Below are 23,246 nucleotides of genomic sequence, written 5' to 3'. Positions count from 1 at the left end.
TTCAAAATTACTGGGGATGACGTCAGGGATGACAACTCTCCGCTGCTTGAATATTCGCTTTGTTTTATTCAAAGGCCAGAGGTGAAGTACAAACTGTAAGTTACACAGCGTTTTGTTTCCTTAAAAACAGTTCTTGGTTATATAATTCCAAACAACTTTCAAAACTAAGTTGTTGAACAGTTTCGCCTAAAACGTCGTTCTTTCAGTCCATTTAAAAAAGGATTTGAATTAAAGGATTGAGAAGTAAAAGCGGTTATATTTTTTCACTCTACAAAAGGGAAAGCGAGGATGCAGTTACAGATAGTTCACCACATATTCCCCTTTTAAGGGAAACAGAAGTATCCTCAACTCTGAACGCAGCTTTTTCTGAACCAGTAGTGGGTCATTTAACCTGAAAAAACCTGAAATCCTAAGGGAAGTATCTGTTGCATCTGGCTACAACTGCATGTCACGCTGCTTCTAGGTAAGAACACAAGTATTACATAAAATTTACATGACAAAAGTTAACAAAAATAGGGTCAACGCATCTGCAGTATCCTTTCCTGTCCTAAAACATCCACTAAACTGAAAAGAATGATGAAAGTTTTATTTAAATAGCTTGAATTAACATTTTAGAAAAAGGGGTCAGTAAAACTTAAGTCCACGTATCACCGAAGGACAAAACAAAGTTGTAAGCAACAATTTTAATTCCTGAAACAAATCAAGAACATACAGGTCCTTTAGTGTTTTTTACAAAGACTTTCCTAAAGGATTGAGTTAGTTTTGGTTCGAACAGAAGAGGGAGGATTGCTCTGCTGCGAGACTAAGAATCAAAGACAAAACCACAAGATGCAATACTAGCATTTGAGCGTATAACTTAAAAAGCACTGTCTCATGTGAACAATCACTACCGATTACATCAAAAATATTACACGTTTACTTCTTTCATCTCTTAACATTATAAGATAGGTTGGGCAAATACCTGGCACCAAAAAATTGATGCATGATAGTTCCAATACGTTAAACAAAATGTACTATATTAGAACATTAATATTTAAAAATTTATGTCGACTTCTCGTCCAAATTCCGATGGCTTACCGCTTCCCAGAAATCTTGTTTACCCTTCTGGAACAGTTAGCGAATTACTGACTTCACCTTCTTTCACAGTATTCAAGGTGACTGAAACTTACTCCTAATGGAGAGGTGAAGAAAAGGGTATTATTTGATATTGCATTCAAATTACTGTAACAAACTAGCGTCACATTCTAGCAAAATCTCCCAGCAGCGTCACAAAGTGTGTCCCAGTTTTTCCAAGATCCTGTTGCAAGGGCTTCCTCCCCCACCAATGTAACAAGTCACTCCAGCACCCATCGGGTTTCAAACGCCAGCAGAAATCTAACACTGACCCGAACGTAACCCCCTGCCAGTCCTAAGAGGAGCTAATAGTTTATTCACCCTCTACTAATTATTAATCTTGATTTCCCATTTGTAGAGTAACATTATTGTAAAATCTAACTATCTGCAGCACCTGCATTGCTGTTTTAATTTCCAGAAAGAGCGATCCAGGTGCTGCTGTATTTGCTATACATTTTAATCGAACAAGTGTAATATACAATTCATATGTGAACATTATGCCATCCAAGTCCACACAACGTCCATCAAATAAATCAATGTGATGTTGCAATAAAATACACGATCTGATTTATCTAATAAAGTTCCTCATCACGTATCATAGCCGAGATAGATCCAATGCCTTTAGTATCAGACTGAAGCCAGAGGCAATCGTAAGGAAATAACCAAGTGCGCTTTATGCGGGCGAGCATTCTGACAGTATTTAATGGTTTGCAGCATCCGCTTGTCGAGGCCAGCCTTCTTCCTCAACGCCAGAGTCATATTCTTCTTCAGATGAATCTTTAGTGGGAGCCCTATAATTAAAACGAACTGATCAGATACTTCAGAAATTGAGGAAAAGAACGGAGACAGTTTCCATAGCTTCTGGTGAACACGCCACCTGCAAAGTGCCCCAGTGACAAATGTTCTGACAAGCACCCATCTGCTAAACAACCTTCCGATCTGAAAATGGTGCTGTGCAGATTCATGCTACTACCAGTATGCAGTCTCGTTACTGAATTCAACAGCCTTTTGATTTTCAGTAAAGTTGTTTGATTTAATTAGTAAATTTTAAATTTTCAGCAAACATGGCTGCTGGTGCTCTACAAAATCACCTAAAGCAACCATTGCTGTAAGAGTAAAACTTTCCACTCCAACCACTCCCTCTGAGACACTAGGTGTGCTGAGCCAAGCTTCAGGCACAGACACAGATCAATACAAAGCACGTACTCAAAAAAGTTGTCAGAGGTGGAAACCACGCCAGAGTTCCCAAATTTCAGGCCTGTGTTTTTAACCTGACCCATCCCCTCCCGACTCCATCCTTTGTTCACTAAAGTTATGATTTTTTTTTTTTAAATCCAGATTTGTCCAGTGCTTTCAGTGTTCCACTGCATCATTACCATAATACAATCTTTACATAAAATTGATTATTTTAACAGGAGTTCAGCAAATCAACAGATGTGCCTTTGTGGCTCCCCACTGCTGCAAGAGCAATGGAGAAGAAAACAGCAGCAGCCTGGAGCTTGCATTAAAAAAAACCCCACCACCTCAGTGGTAGAAAGTGGAAGGAGAAAGGAAAAAGTTTCAGAAATTTCAGTACAGTCGTAATTAAACTTCCTATTTTTACTGTTAACTTATGATGCTTATAATTTACTTCTATTTCTACAGGTATACACACACACACAAAAGGCTTAAAGTAGCTTAATATATAAGTTTATTTTTAAATTTCTGCTTAAAAACTAAAGCAATACAAACCCAAAGTCTCTAGGACAGAATAGGCACTAATTCAGCTGTGTACTGTATACAGAGAAATGGATCCTTTTTAGGTTGTGTGCATGGCTTTGTGTTTATGTGCTTGTTCCTATAGCAAACATCAGAATACCTGTCTAGCTGTATTACTCGTCTGTTCTGATACTTCCGTTATGGTTTTACCTAATGTATCCTGGCTCTTTTTTGCCTTCTACAACATCTTTGTCAACTTCCACACATACAATGTCAGAATTGGGCACTTCAAACATGGGCTCCAGCAACAGCTTTTCCTACAAGAAAATAGAGGGAAAAAATATTTCTGTATGCCCTCTTCTACATACCAACATGGTTAGCAGGTGATTTTCAGAGCTGGAGAGTTTTCTTGGAAGAACTCTGAATACCCACAGTTTTAGAAAGAGACTTACTGTACCCTTATAAGACCCAGAACTAAGTGAGGTTTTGACTGAAAATTGTCACGATTAGGTCCATACACACGAACATAGGTAGCCTCATTTACTCAATATGAGACTTAATGTACTCACCATTATAGATCGAAGACCTCTTGCACCAGTTTTTCTGTCCAGGGCCAGTCTGGCTATGGCCTTCAATGCATCTTCAGTTACATTTAACTCACACTACATAAAGACAAATGGTAAGTTTAGTTAATTATTTCATTTATAACTCAACAGTGTGTTGAGTGCGACAGTGCAAGCGTTACTGAAAATAACAAACAGTAGCAATTCACTTGTTACAGACCAGAACATTTAAGCCAGACATAAAGCTTCAGCTACACTTTTTTTTTGACTAAGGTTACCCGTATTGACTACGTCCCTTTACCTACAACTACTGTAAGTGCCTCTACAGTACATGAAGGCTCTTGATGCCTATTAGGCAAGGTCACAGATATTCACTTGAATGTTAACATGAGGAGCAGCTCAACAACTTCCAGATTACTTGCCCCACAAGGACAGTTATCCAATCTAAACCAGTCAGGTTTTAATGAGTTAGCTTACTTTTTTCCCCCAGAGTGGGGAGGTGCACATGCGGGGGGAAGAAGTGATTTCAATTGATATTTTAGATTGCTTTAACACTGTATTTATAAACAAGAATATTGAAGAGTCGTCAAATAAAAATTCAAACCTTATCCATGCTGAAAAGTGCCTGGTATTGAGGAACCACAGCATTCCGTGGCTCAGTAAGAATCCGTACAAGAGTTTTCTCATCTAGGCTGTGCAGAGGAACCACAACGGGCAAACGTCCCACAAACTCAGGAATCATGCCAAACTCAATGAGATCTCTGGCTTCCACATGACGCAGCAAGCGATCCTTTTCTTCAATATCTTCATGTGGATCAGACTCTCCACTTATATTAGCAAGATCAGCTGCTGCTGCAGCCCTTCTGCCTTTTCCCATATTAGATGGTGTCCCAAATCCTAGATACTGCAAAACAAACATGTTATGCTTACAGAACTGTAACAGTTAAGTTTTCTTTATGTAACTAAATCACGTTCCATGTGCATTAAAAAATCTGGACTGACTATGTCATTACATATTAATTCAAGCTCAAGAAATTACTTATAGTAAAATTAGACCCCTTGCACACAATCAGTTCCTTGTAACATTTAATTCCCTCAGTATAGTATTAATACATCAGCCTAAGAGCAAGTTTTTCTTAAAATAAAAAAAGTTAGTAATGTGTCCTGATAAGTTTACAAATACCAGTGACACTAAAAGGGCTCTTCAGAAGTGAAGCAAATGCATGCAACAATGCTTACGTGAAAAGCTACATGAGTTATCATAAACAGTAATTTGGATTTCAGTCACTCCTCTGTTGTTAAGAAGCGGGGTGCACATTTTGTCAGAAAGCTACAGCCAGAAGAACTCGGTCTCCAGACATTAATATACGAAACAGTGAACTGCATGACCCGGTATTTTAAGATGATGATAGCTTTTAGCACCATTTGCTCAAACTATCTAAGTATCATCAGTAAAAGCTTTTTTTCTGCTGATATCCAACAGTTTTCCCAGTTTCATACGTGGTACACTCCAACTAAAAGAAGTCCTATTGTAATTGCTAGAACCGTTTCACATATTCTAAGAAACACAGGACATGACAATAACGTAAAAAGTTTACCACGTAAGTATGGACAGCAAGTCCTCTACCAACAGCTTTCAACCTTCCCCCCCCTATTTTTTTCCTATTTGCATACGCTAAAAATTTCTCTGTGGAAGCAGAGACCACTGCAAGCTACTTAAGCCTACTAACAATAGGCTTGTTCTTTGCTATCTTTCTTAGGCTTGACCTCAGGTTCCCAGGTAACAGATGGAAAACCACTGCTCTGCAAACAATCTTAGTGGGTTTACAAATATAGCAAGACCTTTAGGAGTGAGTACCATGAGTAGTAATTAAAATAGTCATTTTTCAGTTCAAGTACAGCCTGATGCACTCACTTTTTCATTTTTCCTCCTGCTGATAATTCTGTCAAGACCATTAAAAGCACCAGAAGCTACAAAGAGGATGTTCGTTGTGTCAACCTGCACCGTTTCTCCACGTAGTTTACGAGAATTCTTTTCTGGAACGTTTACTATTGTGCCTTCTAGTAATTTTAACAAGCCCTAAGAAGGAGAGAAGAAGTAAACAATATAAAATTCCACTGTGTAGCATCATGTAAGAAGGCGCACCATACTGTGCTTACTTTCACAGATGTACTTACATTTTTTAATCCCTTATACCTTTATAGTAACAGTAAGAAATCAGTTTTCCATATGAGACAAACAATCCCACTCAAAGATAGACAAAAATCTTTCTTTAATGTGACTCCCATGCACATTACGAGCTGCACGTAGTAAAGAATTGCTTTAAGAGTTTTGTCAAAAGTGGAATGTGTTATCTATTCTTACCTACATTTTGCAACTTGCTATCTGAACGCTGCAAAGACGTTTTTCAATTAAAACATTTCTATGAAGCGGTCTAGAGTTGCTTTTGAGATTTTTTTGGAATGAAGAAAGTAAAGAGGAAAGATGAGTGTTTCAAAGGTTAATAATTAAGGAACTGAAGAACTATGACTCTATATGCTCCCGTGCTATTTGACATATGATAGGATGATACATAGGCTCGATGGGCTGTTCGCTTACAAAATAAAAATCACTCCACGGAAGTACTTACTTGTTGAACACCTTCTCCTCCAACATCCCGTAACTGATGAATACCAGGAACGCTGCCAATCTTATCTACTTCATCCAGAAAAACAATTCCTGCAGTTACAGAAAATGGATTTAAGGAAGACTCCACTTTTTAAGAGAAGGAAGAACTTACACACAGGAAAGAACATAATTTAAGATAACTGCAATCTGTTCTACTGCCATACTGTAGATTGTGAAAATGTATCCAATCTTGTCCAATTATGGACAAGAACAAAAACTACAAGATATGTTTAGAGCTCTTTTCAGGTTTATTATTTCTGATTTAAAGTGTTAAAATTCAGGTTCATGAAACAGGAATACAAATTACAGAAATACTGGTGGTCTCAAAGTTTAGAACACTTCGGCAAGATTAACACAGTCTATGAATGAACTTCAGGAAACATCCTGTAAAAAGTTTACCTTGCTGAGCTTTTTCTACATTGTAGTTGGCATCTTGCAGGAGTTTCGCAATAACAGATTCAATGTCTTCCCCAACATAGCCAGCTTGGGTCAAGGTAGTACAATCACAGATAGCAAAAGGTACATCTAGGCATTTAGCTAGAGTCTGAGCCAGCAAGGTTTTACCTGAGAAAATAAAAACTGTATGTTGTATCTGCCATACATTTCTCTAGAGCACACAAACACAAATATTTACCATAGGATCATCATTACTGTCATTAGATATTTTGAATGATGCCAGCATGTTCATATATTCATATATTTTCCAAGGGAGCCAGTTCTCATACATAGTGGTTTTTATGTTGGGCAAGCTGTACTTCTGAATTAGACTAATACTACACATTTGAGGCAGCTTGAAATGCATACAGTATCACAAATACAATGTCGCACAATTTATAAACCAAAAATCTACATACTTGCATAGATTAAAGATTAAATAAACCAGTAGCCCTTTGCAGATACTCAGGGTGCAGTGCAAAGTCCAATTGCTCCTCCTTTGAAGTTGTGGAGAAGCAAAATTAAAATATTTATTTTTATTAAATGTCCTCCCAAATAGTCTGCAAAATGCTATCACTTCAGCACAAACACTCCCGCTTTTTATGAACACACAAATACAATTTCTCTAACCCCCCTGTAACTGATCCGTCCCAGAGGTGAAACACCAACCACAGCATCTCAACTTGCCATCTAAAGCAGAGAAACTTTAAACGTGTTTTATTTCAGCTTAATGAAAGTTGTGTCTTTTAATCAGTCGGTAAATATAGGCATAAAAAACCAAAACACCACATGACTAGACCTCCTTCCTTTTCAAGGCCATTTAGCTCAGCTTGTTACCATGGCATGAAAGCACAAAATCCCAGTTTGGAATTCAGTTTAGCTTTTTATACACCAAACTGGAATAGTCACAAAAGAGAAAAATCACTCATTAACAATCAATTCTAAGAAAAATCTGACACCTATAGAAACACGCAGCTGTATACCTGATCCAGTTGGTCCAAGCAGCAAAATATTACTTTTTTCAAGTTTTATGTCATCATTGGCTGAATCTAGTACTTCTCCTCCCCGTTTTTCCTGAGGTATCTGCTGGTTCATTTGTTGCTGCATCGATGCTCCTAAAGCATTACCGTGTGGACTGATTCCAGCAATCTGCAGTAGTTCTGAAGAGAACAATAGTAGTACTGTTTGAGGACTGACAAGGTCTGCCATTACCTTAAATATACAATAAAAGCTTGGTTCTTCTGTTTTGTTCTGCAAACCTACAATTCTATCTATCCGTACAGAAGTTTAGAGACAGGACTGCAACAGAAATATGGTGCAATTATTACAAAAACATCAGTTCCAATCATATTTTTGCACAAGCACATATTTGCATATATGAAAAGAATTTTTAATGATGCAGTGATTATCTAAAAATATTCCTCTACATTAAAAACAAGTGCTAAAGAAATGTTCAGTCCTTACAAATGGATTCATTTTAACTCTAACTTGTTTTTTTAAACATATGAAAAGAAATAAACCCAAACTGTTGATCTCTATGGTGAGAAAGTACAAGAACTAGCATATTAAAACAATTACAAAAGCAATGCACAGGTCTACTCTCAAAAATTAAAGCCTTGTCTTAGTTCAGTTGTTACAGATACAGAGATTGAGCTGGATTTTCTTTTTTCAGAGCACTAGTTTTAATTGGCTTGCAGGGTAGAATATTGAAGATTAAGAAAACTGGTTTGAAGAAGTGTAACTGGGATTACAAAATGATCTACACTAGACTAAGGAAGAAGTTCAATAGCCAGTGACAGTTCCCGTGGACTGAAAATAAACATAATTGACCTCACCCAGATTAAAAAAAAAAAAAAAAAAAAAAGGCATTCTGAGGTTCAAGGTGACAGTGCCTTTTAAGAGTACAAATACCCTGCAGAAAACAGTTGCCTAACTTCCCTTATTATCCACCTCCCATCCTATCTTGTGTGGCATTATTAATATAATCACACCTCAGTTCTAAATTAAAAATAAATCTCAATTTCCACTTGTTCTATTGAGGACAACTCTAAGGACAGATAATTATTTAACCAACTCCTTAAAAGTATCTTTACATTTTACTTGCTTTCCACCCAGAACTAAATAGTCAGATCCTAGTCACCTCCGTTAAAAATATACTCAATGCCATAAATTTACTTGCAGAAGAAAAGCAAACAGGATTTTACCCAGCATTTCAAACTAGCGGTCACTAAAGACTATTCTACATTAACATCAAAAGAGTAGATATTGCAGAGGAGGACATGAGGAGAGAGTTCACTTACTTGTAAATCTGTACTCATCCTCCCGTCTTCTGATTTCTAATTCTAAGAGAGAGGATGAAAACAGTAATAAAAAATAAGTTTATAAAAGCTTATAAATTCTCCACCTCTTGCCCTCTTCTGAATACATCTCATCACTGTGTATGAATGCATTTCTAACAAGAAATCCCCACATGAATTAGTTTTTATTGCTGTCAAATTTAACCCAAAACCCAACTTGCATGCTTTTAAAATGACAGCAAGCTTCCTATTACTTAAAACAGTAACAATCTATTACCTCTGATTTTCATTTTAAAAACACTTATAGAAGGGGGAAAAAATGCTATAATATAATTTTGTTTTGAAAAGGCTTCCTTAAACTCTCACATTTATATCTGAGTGTTACAATGTAAGATTTCACAAATTTCAAAGTACTATTCATTATAAACATTCACTGCCAGTCCCTCTGGGTGTGCACTAATCTATCTTCCTGTGGGGGATCAGGAACTTCTCTGTGCCAGGTAGACAACTGCTCTCCTACCATTACCAGAACAGTGCTACTAATTAAAATACTCAGTTAAAATACTTCTTTACATAAATTCAAAAAACAAAGAAGACTTCTGTTTGCTTAGCATACTATTTATTGCAAGACAGAACAAAACACTTAAAAAAAAAATCAAGGTACACTTTGAATCAGAGACAGTAATTTAATCCTACTTCTAAAAATAAATTAGATCAACATAGCTACACACTTACTCAGTAGCAAAAGTACTGCCAAGAGTAACCATCTACACCTGCTAGATATGGAACAATACTATAGTGACCAACAAATGCTGCCAACTGCAGCAAGCAAGGTTAGAAAGCTAGCTCTTCATCAAGTTACCTATACAAAATACTGTCTTCACAATCTGCATTGTTGCTTGCAGATTAAGCAGCAGATTTACCATTAAGCAGTAAATGAGATCAGAAAGAAAAGTTTAGGAGGCTCAATTTAAAAAGTTAAAGGAAAATACCTAATAACATGCGTCAGTAAAAAATGCTAACCATGTAATACAGTAGGCAATACCCATGGAATCATAAACCTTCTGGATTACTATTTAAATAAATCACAGAAGTTCACATGCAGTGAAAATTTAATAGAAATTCTTTTAGATCATTTCAATTACAGAACATCTAGTGTCAAGGTAAAACCCCTCTCAGGTTTCTTAAGTTAGGGCCCTGAAATGTTAAGTTTTATTTGACCAGAAATACCAAACATCATACAAACCTCTTGGTGTTAAAGAAGTCTGCTTTTCAACTTCTGCTTGCTGTCTCAGGTTAGCTGGGATATTATTGTAGATTCTCTTGTAATGATTGTACACAGCAACTGAAAGCACCTTCTTGGCAAAACACTGACCAACAACGTATTTGTCGAGGTAGTTATAAATCTGAAAAATAACTCAATCTTAGTAACACTTTTAAATCACCTTGCAGCAAAAAAGAAAAAATAGTACATTGTGCCAAAGATGGACTTTGCTCTAAACCAACCACTACAGAACTGAGAAATAGAAACCCAACATCTAAAACACAAAATATATTCCTGTTGATAAGTTTACTTAAAAGCATAGGGTTTACACAATCATATTGTGTCTGTCAGTTCTCCCCCACTAACATTTGAACCCCTTGTCATTTTCACCCAATTTTGTAAGAGGAACAGAAATTTCAAGAATATTTCATGTCTTACAAGAGGTCTATCCAGGAGCCGCATGCAGCTTCAGAAACCACTACAGTCCACTAGGAACTGAGAAACACAATAAGCTCCCTCACTGTTCAGGAGAGGGAGACCAAATGACTTAGGATGGGTCACCACCACAAGCTAATCAGCCACGGTTCTCACCCAGAAAGAGGCCAAATAAAAGTTCTGCAGCTACACAAAGAAGCTGCTAACATTAGGGCGCAGAATATGAGGCCATAGCAGGAAATGAAAGATACCATGGTTGGTGAGGGTTGAGGTTAGCCTCAGGGTCACAAGGAGAAAATGAAGGTCACAAGACAAAGGCTGAGGAAAACAAGCCTAACTACTTTTATTGGATCTACTTGTTCCCTTTATCGGTGCTCTGCTGGGTCATATAGCTCTCAAAGGCTTAATCTTGAGCTAATCATCTTTCTTGTTTGTTGCTCTGTCACAGTAGACCGTTACACACCTGATGCAGATGAAGCAAAGCATTATTGGGGTGAAAATAAGAACCACACCTTTTTCGGTGGAGGTGGCGGCTTCTGCTGGAATGCCAATTTCACAGCTTCTGCTGCTGACTCGGGCTCTTTAATAATACTCTTTTTTGTGTCTGCCTCTGACAGTACAACAAAAAAATGGTGACACTTCTCACACTTCACAAAACGGGTGGAAGCTGCAGAAAAAGTAAAACAAAATGGTAAGAGGAATTGCTTAGACAGCATTCATTCAACTGCCTGAGTTCATCATACACAGGACAAGCACCTGTAAGACAGCACAGCCACCTCTGTGTTTACACAACACTTCCCCTTCGTTCAACTTAGAAGCTTTAAAAGCAATTATTGGACTATGAAATTTGACACAGAGGGAATGCAATTTGCCCAAAAAGTCACAACACAGGGCAGCAACCAAACAAGGGATTAAAAAGCAAAAATCTATTTCATACTTATTCAGTAGCACTACACTTGGAAGAGGAAACTTTGCATCTCAGAGCAATGCAAAATTAATGAGGGCTTCTAACTATGCAGGAATTGTTCCTAACTCTCAAACTAGCAGGCAAAAAAATCTGTGGTTAGGGAGAGACTACTCTAAAGTGCGGGGAAGCAATCTACAATATCAAAGATAGCACGCAGCAGGTTCAGGAAAGGACAGCTGTGGCAGCTCCTGGTCTCTGCATCCCACTGGCTGTGGAATGCTATGGAGCATGCTCGAGTCACCTAAGCCCAGGACACGGAGCACAGTGGTGTCACACAAAGGGCTCATCCCAAAAAGAGGCAGCTGTGGTATTCAACAGATGATCAGGACTTTGATGTTTTGCAAGATCTTTTGCTTATTTATTTTTACTGTCAAGAGTAGAACAAATTTCTTTCAAATTCCAAAAGCCAAACCCTCCTACCACTGACTTTTTGAACCATGCCTCAAGAAATCATGTTATCTGCAAAGACTTGTTTCAAAAGCCTGCAAACTAGAACTTGTGTTTTTTTTTCCTCCTTCAGAAAAGCAAAGTTGAAATAATTGAAAATAGTAGAGAAGAATAAAACCGTAATTCAAAACAGATCTTTTCTGACCATATTGCTATGCTATTAAATGCAAATCATGTGCAACAGGACTGATTTAAATATATTAGTAAATGTATTAAATTAAAAGCAAAGTAAATGTAGCAAAACAACCACATGAAAAACTTCAATGTCAAAACTTCTGAAATCATAAAAAGTATTTAGAAAATGGCTTGAACACTGTAGTACCAGCTGATTTTAATAACAACCTCTAGCAATAAACAAGCTGCTTATTTATAACTTGTTGTTGCCTCCCATAGAGCTGGTATCAGCAAGAGAGGAGTGGGGTTCTTTTTTTAATATTAAACACACCTTATGACTGTAAATAAGGCCAGCAGATTATTTTAATAATGTAGCACATAAAGCTGTGATGGTCACAGCTTTATTAACTCTACTCCAAAGAAAATTTGTGTAACAGCTGGGAAGTTCTCCTGGCAACATTCCAAATCACTGTTATCTGCCTGATGGGAATGCAATGGGGAACCCCTTGCATGCACCCACCCCTCTTACATAACTATTATTTAGCAACAATATTGTAGGGAAAAAACCCCAAACTTTCTCCCAGTGCTCACTCAAAACACCTCTGATATTCTTAATGACTACACTGCCATGAGGCTGTTGTCCTTCCTTATGCAATGCTAATAGTCAGCTTTATTAGGATGGAATAGCCATGAGAATACTTGCCCCCTTTATAGATCCACAGGAATGGTTAAAAAACTAGAAAATAAAGAGCAGGCTATAAGAATACTATTGTGTATCTTTAAAACATCATTCACTGAAAAAAATTATTGTGCAGAGTACACTTTTATCAGTTACTCCAGGCAGCACAGAGGAATGTTATTAGAGATATTCCTCATTTTCAGCAAGACCAATAGGGTCCATGGTTACAGAGAAACTTTGATGTATGGGGTGCCTTAGGGAGGAGACTCGGTTGTCAAAACACACCTGTGAAACTGGCCAGTTTCTATCATCTACACAGCAATCTGGAAAAAAGTATCAATGAGTTTTAACAGAACAAAATATTTGAGGAATTTGCTCTGAAATGCAAGGAAACCAAGTTTAAGCACTGCTATCTCCCTAAAACTGAGCATTCAAAATTGCAAGCAACTTTGCTATTCTTAAATACTGGCATGTTTTCATATGTTCTTTTAGCAAACACACAAAAGCACGGCAAAGAGCCTTCATGTCAAATTACCTCACTGTCATTAAGATGTCTGCAAATGTTTACAGTGTGCTAAAATGCAAGTCAAGTGTTATTTTTGATTCAGGCAACATTACCACAGAGGCTGCATTTGCAAAAAGATTTCTGAAGTCCGTACGAGCTGACCTTGCCAAAGAAAAAGGTCGGGTTTTTACAATTACATACAGGAAGCCAAAACAATCGGAGGACTAATCTTAAAAAACACTTGTAGAGTTGAGATAATGGGCTACTATTAAACTGCTATAAGGTAAAAAGACATCAGGAAAAAGAGAGCAGGGAAGCTTCTTGCCTATTAAGTATGTACAGTAGCAGGGCAGTCTTGCTTTGGAGGATGGGAGCTAACCTGATGGCATCAGGTGGAGACAGTAAAAGCAGTGTCTAGATAAGGCTTCTTATGTCAATCAGCTTTATAACTATTGGATTTCACTCTACACCTGAGGCTCACATCTTATTTCACTGATCACAAAACTCTCCTTACAGAGTCTCACAACCCAAAACAATACAGGAACTGCTGAGAAAGTGTGTCAAAGCAAAATTCCTTTTGGTTTAAGTCATATTCTTCCTTAATTGTTAATTACTGGAAAACCATTGCCAAGCAAATCCTTGTGCAGGACTTGCAGATACAAAGTGAAGCCCCATTAAAAACAAACTCCACTGGACAACCAGCCTGTCACACTGCCACTCAATGGCAATTAAGGTTTTTATTCAGTATTTCGTTTCCCTACTTCTCTCAAAATGACTGAAAAACCTAATATTCAAAAACTGAAAAAGCTAATTGTGTATTTTCGTTCGGCTTTAGATACTTTACTTAAGGCTCTGCAGTTCAGTAATTCAAACCAGAATTGAGCGAATTCATCATTTTTCCTGACTAAGCAACATCAAAAGGCTTATCCGAAAAATCAAGTTACAGTATGTTTAATACAACCTGCAACCCATTCATTTTGGGCAGAAGGGGACAGATTGTTTCTTCTGATTAGTTTTTGTTTTCTTTTTTAAAATCGTTTTTAAGACAATTAGAACTTAGCTCTCTGGTTTTCCAGCTGCTTTATATTCTACAGTTTGGCTGGGAAGCAGTGTGCTCAAGTTAACAGACTAAACCAGAAAGACACAGGTCCAGAGAAAACTTAACCATGACTCACAGGAATTTCTGAGAAGTTAGAGCAATTACAATCTCTGGTTTAATTTTTTTTAAGTTACCAATTAACAGAAAACTGATGACTGCTCTTCTCAAGATGAACAAAAAAGTCTGCTCTACTCCATTACCTGGTGACACTGTGCTTAGTTTGAACTAGTAACAGACTTCATTTAAAGGCTGTAAAACCCTAAAGCCTCAGAGTAGAATGTGGAAGGATGAAAGAAGTAGATACATTCAGTAATTCACAAGGAGACTTCCTCATATTTTGACTTTCAAGCTGTGACAAATCTGACCAGCTGCAATACTGTTTTTACAAGTGAAAAGTGGGTTTCTGGTCCCAAGCTGTTTACAGTACCTGTGCCATTATGATGCCGCAATTCAAGTGCCGTATCACTACTTGTGAATTTGAGATTGCATATACCAGACATTATGGGAGAAAACATTAGCATGAACAAGCCCTCTTCCTAAGAAAGTTTTCAAACACGCTTAAAGATTCCTAGCGACATTGACAATATACTAAATCATATCTCTGCTTTCCAAGGATACACAGCAATTGTTTCACTCTGGGGCAATGCCTGAATGGTATTTCCACAGAAAAGCACAAACTCCAGTAACAAGGGGAGCAAACACACCAGTGAAGTGAGAGAGTTTCAAAATGTCTCTGTCTACTCATGAATCATCTGATAAGATGGTAATGAGGTTAAAAATCCTTCCACTGTTTTCAACCACACCTAGTCCAGGGAGAGGCCAACATATTGAACGCCACACAGGATTGTATTTCTGATTCCACCAACTAGCGCCAGATTTTTCAGAAAACCTTGTTGCCTATAGTTTCAAACAAAAAAAAGGGCTTATTATTTCTGGAAAAAAAAAAAATAGTAGCTGAGGACCGATCCTTTTATCAAACATAAATAAATATATTGTTATTATAGAATTGTCTTGTGATTCATGATGTTTGATCATTTTTATTAAATAGTATTTTATACGAGTAGCAGCAAATAATAGCACATCCACTCATTATTTTCACCAACTGCGATATTAACACAACCGTTGAACAAGTTCATGCTGACCTTGTCTTAAGCTTCTTAGTGCACAAGTCTGATTATGACTTGATACTTCCCCCCTGAGCCCCACCAACTAACAAAGGGTATTTGCTTTCTGACAACTATTTTCTAGGCTGGTCTCATTAGTGTTGAAATAAGGAGAAACGTCTTCAAGTCTGATAGAACCTAAAGCATAACTGGCATTAATTTGGACTGTACTTCAAAAAAAGTAGCTACTGCTGCTGGACACCAGGCATCTGACACATTTTGGATTTTCTATTTGGACTTTCCAGCCTCCTATTTGGAACGTATTACGGATCTGACTTCATCATAGAAGACCATTCTAGTAAGCCATCTGTCGTATACTAATTCCTCTGCTGGATAAGCACTTTGGTTATAGTACATGCAGGATTAAAGTTTTATTATTCAGTAAACAAAGAACAGACTTTACATATATATAAGTATATATTTATGTAATGGACAGAAAGAAATATCACTAGTTAAATGGTACTGTTTATGTGAGCATCTCTTCCACTGCATAAAATGTAACAAACTATTTTAAAACTGCATATTCACAGTTGCGGTCCAAATTCCACTACCATATTCTGCTCCACCCCACATCATAGGAAATTACACAAATATATCCACAGAGACAATACATGCTTACACCAACGTGGCCAAACTAAGCATAACAAAATTTTTGACATTGTATAATTAGGTAGGCTAAAACTTAGCTATCAGGACTAAGTTAGATCACAAATATAGTCACATCTGTGCCTATTTAAAAAAGAAAGTATTCATTAAAACTTACACACAAAGGTCTCCACGTGTGTGCACAAGTCACCACACTTCGGGCAGCGCAGCTGGTTCCCTCCTTTTCCAGAGCTTCCAGAGCTTGACTTTTTACCACCCCCCTCACCGACAGACTTCTAAAAAAGATTTCCAGACAATTAGCCCCACACAATGGAGCTGTTACATTAGGCATTTAGCAGTATGTTTATGGAATCCAGTAATGTGAACATTGCAATAGCTGAATGACAAAGTAACTATTGTCAGGATTTTTTAACGGCTTTGAAAACTTAGGACACCACAATATAAACATTTTGAAGCGTACCACACATCTGCATTTCCCAGGTCTGCTAATTTTGGATGCCCATGGCAGAGGCATCCCGTATCTACACTAGAACTGCTTGACTGGCACTAGAACAATAACAAGCTAAACTGTTTTAATAGCGTATTTCAATGTAATTTATTCTAACCCCAGAGAAGAAAACAAATCATAGAGAGAGTAATTTCATTATCACAACCGGATTGATTCTAAGGGTTTCTGAAGCCACAGCTCTTCTCATGTCCTTGACAGATGTAGCTATGCTGGCAGATGGCTGTAGGGCAGATATGGCCTATAAAACAAGCATCTCGTAAATTGCTTGGAAATATTTTATTTTTTACTTAAGGCAGAGTTCCCTGACAGAGACCTACTTGTCTTTCTCCATGTCACCCTGCTTAGTGGTGTTCAAGGTTAACATTTTTTAAATCTGTATCTGTTCTATGCCTTCATACTTTGATTAATAATAAAAGCTATTATATTTTAGGAAACAGCAAAGATCTCTCTTCCCTTTTCTAAGTCAGTTCCCCATTTTTTTAAACCTTGCTTGCTTGCTAATTTCTCCTCGCAACCCTTCTCAAGAAAAAAAGACTTAATTTTTTTTTATCTTCCTTATTTTTTAAAAAAGTTTAAACTGAACCTTCAGAGCACACCTGTGTCATCTGAACAGTTCCTCAGATGTCACAACACGCCATACTAAGGCCAAGTTATTTCCTGTGAACTCTCAAAATCTTATTTACTGACTAAAGAGCAGTTTTATTCTCAGGTAATCATTTATCTCAAGAAGCTGTTTATTGACTATAATTATAGAGAAAGACTAGGATGAAAATAGATTACAATTTACTAACAAGACTAAAGCTAGTCTCCTCACAAACTTGTCTAGTTTAATACAACTACCAAATTAGTGCTGAAAAAAACATTTTAAAATGTACTTACTTCAAAAAGCCTACTTGGGAGTAGCAGGCTTTTGAAGGAGAATAGTTCTGATTACTACTCTTTCCTGAGATCCTGAAACCTGTGGTGGATTTATAACATTCTACAAAGTTTTCAAGTGTCCCTTTACACTATGCAAAAAGATTTGTAAAACCGGGAAGAGTGTTATGGGATGTTTATAAGGTTTGTCTGCTAATAAATTCACAGTACAATTTATTTTTTCTTCACTGTCAGTTGTAGCAATTTGAAGGATCGGGAATGTCAAGAGTTAGCAAAAATCTCAAGACGAGACTAATTTTAAGTAAGGAAAAAATCTACTATAAACATTTAAGAAACATTTTATATAAACTATTGAAAAGCCTAACGTGCGGACATTACCTTGCTTCCATCTCCAGAACCATCCTTGCTTGCTCCATCCTTTGAGGCAAAATACGCTGGTGTTTCGGAAAAGTTTCTAAGAGGAATTCGTCTTAGGAAACAAGTTTCAAAAGTCCCAAGTTTTCCTAAAACAGGGATGCGTGTACGACCACAAGTAATACCTAAAAAAAAAGAAAACATGAAAATGAAACATTAAAAATACTCTAGTTCTAATCCTAATGCCACCAAACCCCAGAATTTATGTACATTAAATGGAGCTCAAAGGTTTCAGCAACAGAACTCAACTCTGAACATCCAAATTTCAGTTATCCAAAATAAATTCTCTTCACCACCTTAATGTTCATCTCATTAAAAGCTGCCTGGATTGTCCAAAAGTGACCCAAAAGTAATTTCAGGTCCTCTAACGTCAGACAATTGAGAGTCCCATTGTGTCATGGAATAGGGAACATCCCAGTTATGAAACCGATCCTCAGAATGATAAATAGAATCAACATCCAGCACTCATTGTGAAATAATTCAACCCCTGAAGTAAAAGAGAGAACTCTGAAGTGCCTCCTTATCAGGCAAAAATTACCAAAGTAGTGTCTCAGACTCACGGACTGCACGTCTGGATTTGGCTTTCACTTGTGAACTCTATTAAAAACTAGTTTCCAGGAATTTGAGGTACTGCTTGACAAAAAAAGTTGTCCTGAGGAAAACTGAAAAGTAGTGTCATATTTGGCACAAGTAAATTCAGCGTAATTTTAACTTTGTTGAAATAGCTTATTGCCAACATGAAAAAAACCTCATTGAGAAACTAAACAGCCTTTTCCGCCTCTTGCAACAGCGGGTAGGATTACATTTCATGCCTAGGTATGATGTGAATCAACATATGTCACGCTTGTGATTTCAACATCTCTCAACATAGACAAGTGCCTGGAATCCCTATCTCATGTCTCTCATTTGAAGTGGCAAATTTCTCACTTGCTCTCTGGTTTTGATAAGAACTCTGTGACTTACCGACGGAAGAGCTATATAGCAACAATGACAATTAAAAACTTGCTGGTAACACATGGTTTTACTGTTAGAGAGATGAGAGAATCCTATAGAAAACGCCAAATACTCTTCTAGAAAAAGAGTAAGAACAGTAAGAATGGCAAGAGGAGTACAGTTCATTTGCTCTGAAAGAGGTAACTGACAACTAAGAGCTGGAATCTTAGTTGAAAGAGGATATTTAAGAAAATTCACCTTGCTACCATAACAGGAAAACAGAAAAATAAAGAAGAAAAGCATTATGGACGAGCCTAAATTTACCAGGAAAACTCTCACAGGCTTCTGCAAAGTCACAACCAAGAAGACAGTGTCAAATGAGATTTGAAGTTGTTTTATTAACTTATATGCTGCTTAAGGTTCCTGAACTTGAAGATGATTTGCAGTTATTTTTAACATGACTAAAAATGTAATCTTTTAAAAATCTGTAATAGCATTACTTCTGTCTGTAAACGTGAGGGAGGAATAACGATCGATGTGCTTTCCAATTTTAAATTCCTCTGCTGGATGCCACTGCAACACAGCAAGACACTTTAGATTACATAGGATAAACTATGAAAATATCACAGTAAACTTAAGAATACTGGCTCACTTTCACAAGCAGTTGTGTTCTTTCAACTGAATCTGCAGAAAACTCTGAAGACCATGTGCACCAAGTGCACTTGTCAGTAGCGAATAAGCTGTGGTGAGCGTTTACAATGCAATAGCTGTTCTACATTAATTCCCTGTCTTGGGGGCTTATTCCTCATAGATGGTTGCTTTACTGAGATTTGTTTTACCACTTCTAAAGGGAACTGAGAAAAGACCCCTTAACAAAATAAAAAAAACAAACCACCTCACCTCCCCTGAACAAGACCCGAAGTCACACAACTTTCCTGCAGTACAAGGAGATTTCGGCCTGTGGAGAAAGGATGGAGCACTAATACAGAAACTCAAACATTTTACCACTAAGCACTGCACGTGGACTAAAGATCACTGGTTTTAATTCAGAGCACCCCTGTGACACAGAAAACGCACTGAAACCTGTATTGGATGAACTATGAAACTATACACAGTGTCAAGTACTGAGCTGGTAAGTGCCACGTTACTGACTGTGCCCATCTATTGATCAGAGACACGGCCGCTGTGGGGCTTCACCTCCAGTGTTTGACGGGACGCTGGCAGCAGATCCAGGCTAGCCAGCAGCATTACACCCACGCTGTAACGCTTTTGTTGCTGTTAAATTCCCTCTCACAAGAGACTTAGCTGGCCAGCCTTTTGGGAACATTAAACTCACCCTGCTACACATGCTGAACTCTAAAGGGTGTAGATAGGCTAAACAAGGAAAAAAAAAAAATCATATTACTGCTACATCAGCTTGTGACTAACACCAAAAGCCTTATCCCTGTGCTTATCATGAGGTCTGAGTGATATTTTTTTGACAAAATATCATTGTACAATTAAGGAATGAAGCAGTAAGAAAGTTATTGCAACTACTTTCTTGCATAAATAAGCCCAGAGGCAGATTTTCCGGAAAAATCAATGCTCCAGCCCAACACCTGGCAAATTCCACTGAATGATCCAGATACTGATAAATGTTCAAATACGCAACAGCTGGCTAACACAGCAGTATTCGCTCACACACACAACTGGCAGTCAGGGCTTGGGTGGTTTTTGAAACAGTAAATTTAAAGGACATGTACCTAACACTAGAACGTTGGTAGCAGCAATGGCATCTATCCAGGGTGTTCAGATTAGTGTGTTAAGAAATAATGGGAGGCTCCTTTAGATCTTATTAACCTTTAATTGATACTTAATGAAAGAAATACTGACTTTTGGGCCAAGCTTCAAATGTCTTGGAAGAATCTATTGCCCAAGAAGTGACAGGAGACCGTGACAAAAGAGAAGTCTCCTCTCTGTCCCACACAACACTTGATTGACTAGACTGATCCATGCACTCTGAATACTCTCAAGTTTGTACCAACCAGCAGTAGCAAACAAAGTACCTGGCAGAAGACATAATCTGTGACAACAACAACAAAAATACACCAAAACAAGATTTTTAACTTTCATGGAAAGCTGACGCATAAATAATCTTATTACTCTGTATCTGCGTTTTCGTCTCTTTTACATATCCCTTTTCAATCTTAGTTCCGACAAAAAAAATAAATTTTAAGAAAGATAATTCTGAAGTTAATTCAGAATGTTACTTGCTTTAAAGTTTATTGTTTTGGTGGGTTTACATACGGCCAGAGGCGGCTGGAGTTGAAAGTACCGGTTTAAACCTTTCAGCACAGGTGACATCAGAGATGTAAAGTCAACTGCAATGAGTTAACTCACCTCTTGAAGGCAATAAATCATCTCTGACTTGTCAGGTTATTGCTGAAGGTACAACCGTTCAAAACCTTGTTGCAAATGAGGCAGCAGTAGATATTTTCAGCACAATTTGGGGATGGTCTGCCTTTCACTAAAAGCAGCACATGGTACGTCAACTCTCACTACCCACAAGATCATGATGAAAAGGACAAAAGTAGTAAAAAGATAACAGCCTCCCTCCGCTTCAACTGCCAGTAAGTGGTTTGCACAACCTCACCTTTCTACTATGTTGGAAATAATTACTTTTTGTTAACTGAGCCCAAGTTTTTATGAGAAACATTTCAAGTTCCGGCTGCAGAAAACACAGGGTTTTAATCAGTCAGCTAATAAAGCTCATTTACTAGCACTGCAGGGTAACACACAATGGACAACTGCTGCTGAAAGCCACTTCTGTTGAAATAAACTCTATTCTCGCATTACATTTCCCAAAAGATATTCCAGTGCAGGCTAATTTTCCCTTCATACCCTGTAATACTGCCCTTAATCCTGACACGCCACCGGCCGTCCCCTCACACCACCCAGGGTGACACTAGCAAAAGATTAATGGAAAAAAAAGAAAAAGGCCGAAGCAGCCACCCGTTGCCTAACCGAAGCCCTTATCGCTGCGCTGCAGCACGGAACTCCTCAGGCCGGCCGCCGCTGGGCGCCGGGCCGCGGCGGCGTCTCCCGGCCCCAGGGAGCGCCTCCGGAGCGCGGCTGCTCCCCGCTGACACCGCTCCGGCGGTGACCCGGCGGGCCCCGCTCCCGGGACCCACCGGCAGCAGCGAGCTGGAGGGGCGCGGAGCGGTGACAGCCCTGCGGCGGCCGGAGGGAACGGGGCTTCCCCTCGGGGAGGCGGCGGAGAGCGGAAGGGGCCGCCGCGCTCCGGCCCCGTAAGGGGCCCGGGACGGAGGGCCCAGCCCCGCCGAGGGAGCAGCGTCCGGCCGGGCGACGGCGAGGGGAGGACGGCAGTTACCTCTCCGCGCGGAGGGCAGCGTGGAGCCCAAAAGGCGGGCGGCGGCGGCGCAGCTGTGGCAGGCGGACATGGTGCGGTCGCGGGCCCGGCCCGGCCCGCTCCCCCCCGCCGCCGACTAGGCCTCACTGGCGGCGGTGTCGCGCGCCCCACCCGCGCGTAAACACCCCCTCCCCCGCCCGGCGCCGCCTCAGTGACGGTAGCGCGCTGCCGCCCGCCCGCCCGCCGTCGCCGCGCACACCCCGCGGACTACCGCCCCCAGCGGGCGGGGCGCGGGGCGCCTCGCCCGCCACAGTCCCGGCGGCCGCGCGAGGCCTCATGGGAGATGTAGTCCAGGGGTGAGGGGGGCGCCGGCGGCCCCGCCGCATTGCATCATGGGAAATGTAGTCCGGGCGCGGCGGCCCCCCGGGAGCTCCCGCAGTCTCCCCTGGACACACGTTATTTCAGGCGATTCCTGCCTTTTAATTCTGCTTCCTAAATACAACATAAAAAAAACACTTCCCTTGGACCCCAGAAATATTATTTAAAAAAGCCTTTCGTGAAAAATCAAACTGAAACAGCAGCCGAAAACTTCTAAGCGAAACGAAGCAACTTTGGGGGAGAGATAAACATGACGCCTTTTCTCACGGAGCGATCTCAAGCAGGGAAGAACATTATGTGTAAATACATACATTATCTAATCAAACGTGTCCTTTAGGCAGATCTCATGGAGAACGCGCCTACGACTGACAGGTATCTATCGCTCCCTTTCTTTCAACTCACCTTCAACTCCTATTTGTCACATACCAATTAAGCGAAGCTAATTGATCCCAACTGGTCTTTAGAGGAATGACTCGGAGACAGGAACACATCACCTGCCGCTCTCCTCAATTCACCTGAGCTGCCCTACAGCAAACGCCATTAGACCACGCTAACAGCAGATGACACACACCGTCCTGCTCAGCCGCACACAGCGGGAATACTGCATGTTGGTTTTAACTTCTGCAAAACTCTGGATGGATTTTAACCCTTTTAAAATACAGGTTTAACATCACCACCTACAGCCGGACAGCTGCCAATCTGATTTTAATCTGCATTGAATCCACCACTCCTTCC

The 23,246-nt window shown here is 39.2% G+C and overlaps 1 protein-coding gene across 2 annotated transcripts; it reads right to left on the bottom strand.

Moving 5' to 3' along the window:
• Nucleotides 1-46: 46 nt before the first annotated feature.
• Nucleotides 47-22,279, bottom strand: CLPX (caseinolytic mitochondrial matrix peptidase chaperone subunit X). Of its 2 annotated transcripts, XM_076348055.1 has the most exons (14): nucleotides 22,155-22,279; nucleotides 17,816-17,976; nucleotides 16,211-16,328; nucleotides 10,986-11,140; nucleotides 10,021-10,180; nucleotides 8,778-8,819; nucleotides 7,461-7,637; nucleotides 6,442-6,606; nucleotides 6,005-6,093; nucleotides 5,290-5,454; nucleotides 3,979-4,278; nucleotides 3,381-3,473; nucleotides 3,022-3,128; nucleotides 47-1,904 (listed from the first exon to the last, which is right to left on the bottom strand). In XM_076348055.1, the coding sequence occupies exons 1-14, from the start codon at nucleotides 22,222-22,224 to the stop codon at nucleotides 1,814-1,816; spliced, it is 1,893 nt and encodes a 630-aa protein (XP_076204170.1). In that variant the 5' UTR covers nucleotides 22,225-22,279; the 3' UTR covers nucleotides 47-1,813. The 2 variants fall into 2 exon arrangements, with proteins under 2 accessions (XP_076204170.1, XP_076204171.1); XM_076348056.1 differs by lacking the exon at nucleotides 8,778-8,819.
• Between the last annotated feature and the right edge of the window lie 967 nt (nucleotides 22,280-23,246).

The sequence above is a fragment of the Aptenodytes patagonicus genome, chromosome 10 (assembly GCF_965638725.1).
Source record: "Aptenodytes patagonicus chromosome 10, bAptPat1.pri.cur, whole genome shotgun sequence".
NCBI lineage: Eukaryota > Metazoa > Chordata > Aves > Sphenisciformes > Spheniscidae > Aptenodytes > Aptenodytes patagonicus.
The sequence above is the reverse complement of the archived record's forward strand: the minus strand, read 5'-3'. Positions and strand labels throughout refer to the sequence as shown.

What these genes read in the sequence shown, in the direction of transcription:
- CLPX (XM_076348055.1), bottom strand. Translation starts at nt 22,224, where the DNA reads ATGTCCGCCTGCCACAGCTGCGCCGCCGCCGCCCGCCTTTTGGGCTCC. An exon ending in GCTGCCCTCCGCGCGGAGAG is followed by an intron (nt 17,977 to 22,154) that starts GTAACTGCCGTC and finishes CTTTTTTTTTAG; the next exon opens with GTATTACTTGTGGTCGTACA. An exon ending in TGTAGAAAAAGCTCAGCAAG is followed by an intron (nt 6,094 to 6,441) that starts GTAAACTTTTTA and finishes CTGTAACTGCAG; the next exon opens with GAATTGTTTTTCTGGATGAA.